The sequence below is a fragment of the Rhododendron vialii genome, chromosome 9a, assembly GCF_030253575.1.
Source record: "Rhododendron vialii isolate Sample 1 chromosome 9a, ASM3025357v1".
Taxonomy (NCBI): Eukaryota; Viridiplantae; Streptophyta; class Magnoliopsida; order Ericales; family Ericaceae; genus Rhododendron; species Rhododendron vialii.
Window position 1 is genome coordinate 26,330,371 of NC_080565.1, and position 8,984 is coordinate 26,339,354.

Below are 8,984 nucleotides of genomic sequence, written 5' to 3' on the forward strand. Positions count from 1 at the left end.
GAATGCGCGATCTTATTACTATCACGTTTCACATGAGAAAATTCGCATGATGAAAATTTTGATGCAAGATTAATACAGTTCAAAATGAAAGAATCGCAATCAGTTCGCCATTGATAGGTTGAACCACTTGGTTAGAATCAACCCTCTGCCACAATATAAATTCCAAAACTTCCAAACTGAAGTAATATAACTTCCAAAAGTTACTCCATTACAAATTCCAATAATCATGATCTTCTATAGCCATGAACAAATTGAATTACAGTGAAATCATCTTTTCAGCTGTACTTAATCGCTACTGATCAGAAGAGCAGCACGAGACGGTGGTTTTCCAGCTTCCCCTCGTTACAATTTAACCCCACCTATATTCAAAAAAAGAAGAAGTTGCCATTAATGCAAAAACAATTATATGGGAAACAAACAAATTAGCATTATTAATTGTTGGCCATAACCTTAACCTACTCTTGATAGTCAAGAGAAAATTGGGCAAAATCATGAAAAGTCGCAGTAGCAGGGAAAATTTTTGGGGCTGTTTACTCTCTATATATTTCATTATTTCCTCATAAGCATACGCATATACAACCCCAAGCACTTATCCAAAAAAAAAAACCCAAGCCAAGCAGTGGCGGAGCCAGAAATACTGTTCAGAGGGCACCTTTTCACGACAACCTAAAAAAATTCACAGTAAAATAGAACGAAGAAATATTGAGCGCAAAAATTTAAATATTTTTCTTCAAAAAACTAAAAAATGAGTTAGATGGATTCTAAGTGAAATAAGCATTTAATTCTTGAAGGGGTCCATTGATTTAATTGAAAACCCATGACAACTCAATAAACAATAGACCCAAAACTTCTAATTCTTCCAAAATCTTTTGAATAGGTGTAAAAAAATTAAAAATTAAAAAAGGGAGTAGTTGATAAAATTCTACGGGGCACGTGACCCTTGGGCCTTAATTGGCTCCGCCTTTGAGGCCAGGAATAGCTCAAGTGGCAACAATAATTAGCTGTAAAACTAAGACATCCTAAGTTCAAAGGCCACAAAACAAAAATCTCTTGTGAATTTCCTCATCCAAGCCTGGATGCCCTACTTTTAACCGGACTGGGAGAGAGAAATAGTCAAGGTATGTATAAACTATCCCAGACACTCATGATTGTCGATAATTAAATACACATACACCCCACTCTAATACACTCTTTCTAACTAGGACTGGACTTAATATGTAGTCCCAACTACAAAACAAAATACTTAAGCCCAAATACAATACGAGTGTTGCTATATGTACCGACCACGGGGAGGGAAAACGTACCGACGGCCGCCGGCGGGCCGTCTCCGGCCACCGGACGGCCGATCCGAGCCGTTCAAAAATTCTAAAAAATAAAACCGAGGGGGTCAACGCGGGAATCAAGGGCATCCGAGGTGTTTAGGGTGCTTGATCAAAGCACCCTTTTTTCGTGTATATATGTGTGTGTACATATATACACGAAAAAAGGGTGCTTTGATCAAGCACCCTAAACACCTCGGATGCCCTTGATTCCCGCGTTGACCCCCTCGGTTTTATTTTTTAGAATTTTTGAACGGCTCGGATCGGCCGTCCGGTGGCCGGAGACGGCCCGCCGGCGGCCGTCGGTACGTTTTCTCTCCCCCAATGGTCGGTACTCATAGATTTTTCGAATACAAAAATAGTAATATCTGGCCCAATTACAAAACCCAATAACAAGGTATTTATTTTTACAGTACATATGATAATGGCCATCTTCTGAAAATTTGGTTTTACCTTTTTGTTTTTGGAGCTTCTCATTTGATCAACTTCATGGGCCTCATCATGACATTGTCTTCATGATCCAAGATCTGCATTTTGGAAAAAAGAAATCCAACAAAATAGTACTTAATTAAAACAAGGTGAGCATACAAAAAAGGCATTAATTATTACTGTACTTTTTAGTCAATTGACCCACTCAATGCTTCAAATATTTTAATTTGTTTGCAGAGATTTCAATTTGCTTCAAAGTTCTTCTATCTGGAACTTCCTCGAAGGGAAGATCTGTGCATAGGATTCACAGGCTTCCTTCTGCTTAAATTCTTATTTTTAAGTACTTGTTTGCTGTTTTACAAGACAGATCATTCTTTCATAATACATCAATTTTAGTTTAAAAAATAAGTAATAGGTACTTATTTTAGTTATCATGAATTCGAGAGCCATAAAATACATAATATTCAGCAAAAATCACAAAAGATAACCTAGAATTTGAAAAAACCATATAAGTAAGGGATTAACCAAATTTATTTGCGGTTGCGGCAACAAAATGCATTCTTAAAATCTGTTTTAGTTAATCTTTTCCTTCAATCGCCGTGTGGAGCACAAGTTCAGGCTAGTATTCACGTACCCTTATGGAGTATATCAATGGATTAAGTTGCAACCCTAATAGGTTGGCTCGTTGGTCTAGGTTTGGGACTCAAAGATTTGCTCTCACCTAAAATTTCATGTTCGATTCTTTTTACTAATAACTCTTGGGGCCACACATATACACATTCAGGCACAAACTAGTCCGAAAACACTCAACGTTACCCAAAAAAGGGGACTAAATTGTCTCTCCTTATCCGACACCCAATCGCCGTGCATAGCCCATGTTCAGGCTAGTATGCTTGTAGCCTATATCAATGGGGTAAATTGTAACCGTTAAGCTTGGTGGTCTAGGTCTAGTATTTAGGGCTTTCTCTTACCTAAAATCTTATGTTTGATTTTTTTTTTACCAACTCTTGGGGTCCCCTTGCGTACGAATATGTAAAAGTTGTGGGAGGAACTACAGAAATTAGTTCTTAATTCGCGAAAACTGGCTCGTGACATCCTGCATTACTTCCAAAAAAAGGGCTAAATTTTATTCAATAGTCTTGGGACACCGCCACATCTTGTGCTAACACCCTTATTACTACACATTTTCGTAGAGTTCATACACTTAAAAATGGAACCCACACTCTCGCAGAAATGGGTGATAAACGACAGTATTGGAGCATCACGTGGTGCACTCCCAAAAGGCCAAAACCACCAAATAATCTGTCGTCAAAGTGATGTTGGGAGCCCACATTCTACGTCAGTATTGACTGCTTTAGTCGTGACTTTAAGAAATATATACCTTGCGCTATTGGACAACGACAACTTCTACGGAAAGGGTAATAGACCAATTGACATCAACAAGCCAGCAAGCCAGCAAGCCCTTGAAGCATGCTCAACAAAGTGAAAAGGTTAAATAAATAAAATCAAAAAAAAAAAAAATCAAAGTTAAAAGGTACTACGTAGGTCTGGATGGAATTTAGTGGGCCTTCGTGCTCGATCACATGGCAGGCAATACTTGAGAATCTTAACTTATTTTGATTACATAGATTCAGGACACCCGTGACAAAACTGCAGGTTTTCCTTGGATTTTTATAACCACCAATAGAAAGTTCAATATGGGGTATATAAATTTAAAGGTTGTGGAAGATAAATACAGTATGGTGCAGGCATCAAAATGTCAGGTCTGAATTTCTCTAATTTCTGTTTTTACTCTTTTATTTCTTTTGTGTCCCGTTTTTTTCTTCTAACCTGATGTTCGGCCCAACTTGCGAGTACCTCAACTAATTTCGGAGCCCTATAGGTAACGATCGGGCATAGGTGCCAGCACCTCAACTAATTTCGGAGCCCTATAGGTAACGATCGGGCATAGGTGTTAATACCCAAATTCAGCGAATAATAACGACAACATTTCCCTTGTAGTGCTCACAAAGTGAACAAACTGAACCGGATGTCAATCCGTCTTAGTTAGGGATTTATATTATCTAATCCATCCTTATCTAGCCTGTCAATAAGGCTCTGAACTTTCCTCTTCATATAAGTTAAATCCATGTAGGCTTGTTAATGGGCCAGATCCGATTCAAAAAATCTGATCCGAATTCGATAACGTCGATCCGATAATCCAAATCCGGTAATTCAAATATGGATCTGAACTTTATTTTTTAAAATTTAAAAAAAAAAACAGTAAATTTTTTATTTTGAAAAAAAAATGTTCAAGAAGTTGTATTTTTATTTTAAATTTTTTTTTGGAAAATATTTTTTTTGAAAAGAAAATTTGAATTTTTTTAAAAAATATTTTTTTTGCTAAAGTTTTTGAAGTACAAAAATTTTGGGATTAGATCCGGATTTTCGGATCGAATCCGAATTTTTCAAATTCGAATTACTACTATCGAATTCGGGTCGGATTCGACCCGTTGACAAACCTAAATCCATGAACTTACTGCACCTAAATACAACTACACAATCTCAGAGCAACTATCCTGGTTAACGCGAGTATTCAAAAATTGTATAGAAAAACGATTTCGATAATAAAAAGGGGGGGTTTCAAGAAGATACTTAAAAAAGGAATCGTGTGCTTACGTGGCAGTGGTAGACATAACCAGGTTCGGCGGTTGCATCGAACGAGTACGACGCATTCGAGTGTATGTAAGAAAACCTCACTAGGATCTTCGTGACAAATCCGGGCGTCATCTTGTAGACATTCTTCCACCCCTTCTCATGGGCCAGCACTTTCAGCCTCTTGCCACGTGCGTACTTGCTTATTTGGCACTTGATCGCATCGTTCATCTTCAACATGCATTCCTTGAACTTGTCCAAGTCCACCAGCTCCGTCTGATCCAACACCACAAACAAACCCAAATGGATGTGCAACGGGTGGTTGTCCTCCGTCAGATTGATCACATTCCAAACCTCCGTGGTCCCCACTTTCGGCGTCTCGGTCACCGGCTTCTCGTACGATTTCCCGTTCAGATACAAATGAGTGGGCTCGTCGATGTCGCTCGTGTACTCGTACATTGCGATGTACCGTGTTTCCGAAGCACCGGATAAATCAGCAGATGGGTATTTAATTAGCTCTTCGGGTACCCGGCCCGAGTCAACCTCGTGTTGTTGTTTAACGAGGAATTTCATCACCTTGCTATTGGCTTCGTTGACCGGGTCACCAGAAGGGTAAGGATACGATGCATTGTTGCCTAGGATAACCGAATCGGACTTTGACTCCGAAAAGTCCACAATTACATCGGCAATCTCGGATGGGGCCAGGAGGATCTCTTTGAGCATCACGGGCCGTTCGTGATAGGCCGAATCAGACCCCACGTGGATGAATCCTAGACCGTTGGTGAAGAAGAACTTGAAGAACCTAGCGTTGCTCGCATTGATGATGCGAAATCGATACTTTCTCCGCCTCACAATCATGCGGGGCCAGGCTTTCCCGTTGACGATAATGGCGTCGCCGAAGTACTCGGGTTGCCACTGCGGGTGTATGGAAGGGTTGTCTCCGGTAGAATTCATGTACAACGAGCCGTCGGTACGAAAGCCACGATCAAAGACGACCAACGGGCGATCGAATTCATCGCCGTGCGGGAGTCCAAGCGGGGCCTCAATCTTCAGATCGCGAATAATGTAGGCCCCAAGCAAGCCGGCCAGAATGTTGACTCTGGTCAACCCCATGGCATGATCGTGGTACCATAGGTTCCCCGGCTGTTGATGGTTGTAGTAGTGATATTTCTTCTTTGTCCAAGTGGGTCCCTTCTCTTCAAATCGAGCAGTGAACCACGACTCCGCGTGTCCGTCGCTCTGCGGCTCGCCGATGGCGCCGTGGAGGTGGACTACCGTGGGAACGCCCCTTTTGTTGGTTGGCATAGCTGTTGGGATGGTGGGGTCCCAAGGAAGTATGTGCTTTTTAGGGAGATGATTGCGCCACGTCACGTAGGTGTCAACCTGATTGAGGGCCTCGATCGTGGGTCCTGGGATTGTTGCGGTGCGCTTGGATGTACCGTAGGCAAACACCGGGGTTGGAGGGAGGTCCCTGTGGAATTTCTGCAAAAGCAAGAAAATATCACAACCATATCAATCCGGACTTTTTATCTAATTACACGAAAATTACTAGAATCCCGTTCGTTTAAGAGTTTTGGATTTTGAATTCTAATAATTATTCTATTTTCCTCAAATTATTACTCTCATTTTTTCTCTTTATCTTTCTCCAATCATTAATCATATTTTCAATCATTACTCTATTTCTCTCTCACTCATTACCTACAAATCCAAATCTAAAATTACAAAACGAACGGGTCTAGTATTTTGGGGCCCACCATAATACTTGGAGAAATAATATAAACCCCGAAGTGTTTTTTCTCTTATGTTTTTAGGCTCCAATTTTTTACGTGTTCATACGGGATTTGGAACCAACTTTAAATGGATACCTATTAGAACACGGTGATATTGATTCTTAGGGCATCTCCAATACATACTCTATATCTTCAAATCTCTCTCCATTCCTCAATTTTAGAAGAATTAATCAATCCAAAAATGGAGTATATTGGAATTAATCTCTCTCTATATTTGCCTCCATTTTGGAGGATTGGTTTTGATACTCCGAAAGATCAAAAATTTATGGAGGAATAGAGGCAAAAATAGAGTATATTGGATTGGAGAGGCTGAGTTTGGTCCTCAACTCCAAATCTCTACTTTTTTTTCCTTTTGTTTCCTGTTAAAGGAATGGAGGAATAGAGATGTCTGGATTGGAGTTAATAAGACTAGTAAAATCCTTCAAAATCATTTTTTCAATATAAAATTATATTTTGATCTTCCAAAATGGAGGAATAGAGATTTTTGGATTAGAGATGCCCTTAACAAACTAATTGAGATACGCAAAAGCTTAACCGGACCTAGTGACTTTTGAATTTTGATGACTCATGTGTCTAGGTCAGCATCGCACACCTTAACTAGTTATGGAGAATCAATTTCACCGCCCACTCGTTGAGATGTCAATTAAAGCTACCGGATCTTTAGTAACTTAACAGACATGAAAGGTGCCCAGCTGTGGGTACCAAACATGGACAAAATATTGAGTAAACAACATATTTGACCAAGAAAACTCAAACAAATACAACCTGCCTAGAGAAAGAATAAGGCTCCGTTCTGCTATAGTTCTTATTTTTAGAGTACTTATTTTCTATTTTACGAGATAGATCATTCTCTCATAATACACCACTTTTAATTTAAACAATAAATAAAATAAATACTTATTTTTCTTAGCGGAACAATGCTTAAATAGGTGATACTGATAATATCTATAGTTGGTGGATATTAGGTGATAATATCTTTTGAAGCTTCTTGAACCATATGTGATAATATACTTTATTGGTCACATTATGCGAAATTTCACTAATGAAGATGAACCTCATACTTCAACTTTTTAGGGGTTCTTAAATAATTGTAAAATAATTCATGCTTTTGTGGTCGCAAAAAGTAATACTCCATTTTAACAAGAATATTTTGTTAAAAATATTTAGAGTGGTGCAAGAGTACGAGAACTCTGGCACCCTCTTGCTTCCTTCCCTTGGGCTCACAGGGTACTATTTCAGTTTAATTTACTGAACCAAAGTTTTGTATCATTGATACGGAAAATCAAAAGGGGGCTTTGGAATAAATACTTCAATATGTAAACAAATACGCCTACCTTATATGTATGTATGTGTGTATATATATATATACACAGTCCGGTTTCTATTCACACCTCTTTCTGGCCGCACCTGTCCTCACCTCTCCTTTTCCGATCGAATTTTGATGATTCGAACCGCTCAATGTATTCATAACGTGATTTTAAGGGTACCAGTAAGTAATCGGAAAAGGGAAGGTGCGGATGGAAAGGGGTGTGGACTTGATCCAGACTATATATATATATATATATATATATATATATACAGAGAGAGAGAGAGAGAGAGAGAGAGAGAGAGAGAGGGGAATTAACGCTTACCCATTTCTTGCGAAACATGCCAATTTTCAAGGATTTGGGCACGGGGACGCCGTTTTCGAAATCAAAACCTTTGAGTTTGGGCATATCAGGAAGATCATCAACAAACATTTGCAACTTTGATGGATTTATCAGGTTGTCTTCTCCCCATGTTGTACTCATTACAACTCCCAGAAAAGCCAAAAAGATGATCAGTTTGCATAGCAGCATACTCGCCTCCATTTTAACCACCTTAAATTTGATTGAGAGAGAGACAGAGAGAGAGAGAGAGAGAGAGAGGAGTTGGGACTTGGGTTTTGTACGAATAAAAAATACTCCAGTAAGTGAGAAAAGCCTAAAAGCGAAGAGACCTGTGTGAAAGCTTCTGAGAGAGAGAGAGAGAGAGAGAGAGAGAGAGAATCGTTTTGGAATGTAAATGAACGGATGACTACAAAGTGAACGTATTCCAAAAGGGAAGGTATCGGTGGCTAAAAAGTGAATACAAAAAAGGATGTGGAATTCCAAAGGGCCTAGCACGACACTTGCTTAATTAATTACATTTTTTTGACAATTTGTTTTCTGCTTCACTAATTTTTTTCCCTTTTTTGTTTGCTATAAACTGTAGTGAATCCATATAATAATATGTTTAAGTTTATTATTCCTTCCTAAAACCATTTGGTAAATCTGCCCAACAAAGTAATAAGATCATCCACTTAAATGAACCAAGATTTTACAAAATTTGACAATTTGACGGAGTCGGCCCTAACTAGGTTAAAGACAAAGAGGCGGCTGCTTTTAGACTCCAATTTTTTTCTCAAACTCCTCATAGTTTGGTACCATTTATAATAGTCTAGTTTTTTTTTTTTTTTTTTTTGTCAAAACGATAACTAATGATATTATAACTTCAAAACCAATACATCAAGAGGACACTTCATCCCTTGACAAGGGATCAAGAAGCCAAACGGGTGGGGAGTCAGTCCAATGACTATACCCCAACCCAATTAAACCCTTACTAGCCAACAAATGCGCAACTGAGTTAGAAGACCGATGGCTATAAGAGAAAATACAAGACGCAAAACAACTACTCAACACCTTGATATCGTCAATAATAATCTTCACTTGTTGGTTCACCACTACTAGACCGTTAATCATATTGATAAACGCTTGTGAGTGACCTTCTATAAGCACATTCCTCAGACCCAAAT

The 8,984-nt window shown here is 38.9% G+C and overlaps 1 protein-coding gene and 1 long non-coding RNA gene across 4 annotated transcripts; both read right to left on the reverse strand.

Moving 5' to 3' along the window:
- Positions 1–85: 85 nt before the first annotated feature.
- On the reverse strand, positions 86–8,261 carry LOC131302046 (multicopper oxidase LPR1-like). 3 transcript variants are annotated; one of them, XM_058328616.1, is made up of 4 exons: positions 7,804–8,246; positions 4,407–5,864; positions 1,773–1,846; positions 86–359 (listed from the first exon to the last, which is right to left on the reverse strand). In XM_058328616.1, the coding sequence occupies exons 1-3, from the start codon at positions 8,020–8,022 to the stop codon at positions 1,793–1,795; spliced, it is 1,731 nt and encodes a 576-aa protein (XP_058184599.1). In that variant the 5' UTR covers positions 8,023–8,246; the 3' UTR covers positions 86–359; positions 1,773–1,792. The 3 variants fall into 3 exon arrangements, with proteins under 3 accessions (XP_058184599.1, XP_058184601.1, XP_058184600.1); XM_058328618.1 differs by lacking the exon at positions 86–359 and having other exon boundaries at positions 1,674–1,846; positions 7,804–8,031; positions 8,151–8,261; XM_058328617.1 differs by lacking the exon at positions 86–359 and having other exon boundaries at positions 1,674–1,846.
- LOC131302054 (uncharacterized) lies at positions 3,543–3,991 on the reverse strand. The gene is made up of 2 exons (XR_009191585.1): positions 3,658–3,991; positions 3,543–3,605 (listed from the first exon to the last, which is right to left on the reverse strand). It is a non-coding gene; the product is annotated as an uncharacterized LOC131302054 (long non-coding RNA).
- Positions 8,262–8,984: the final 723 nt, after the last annotated feature.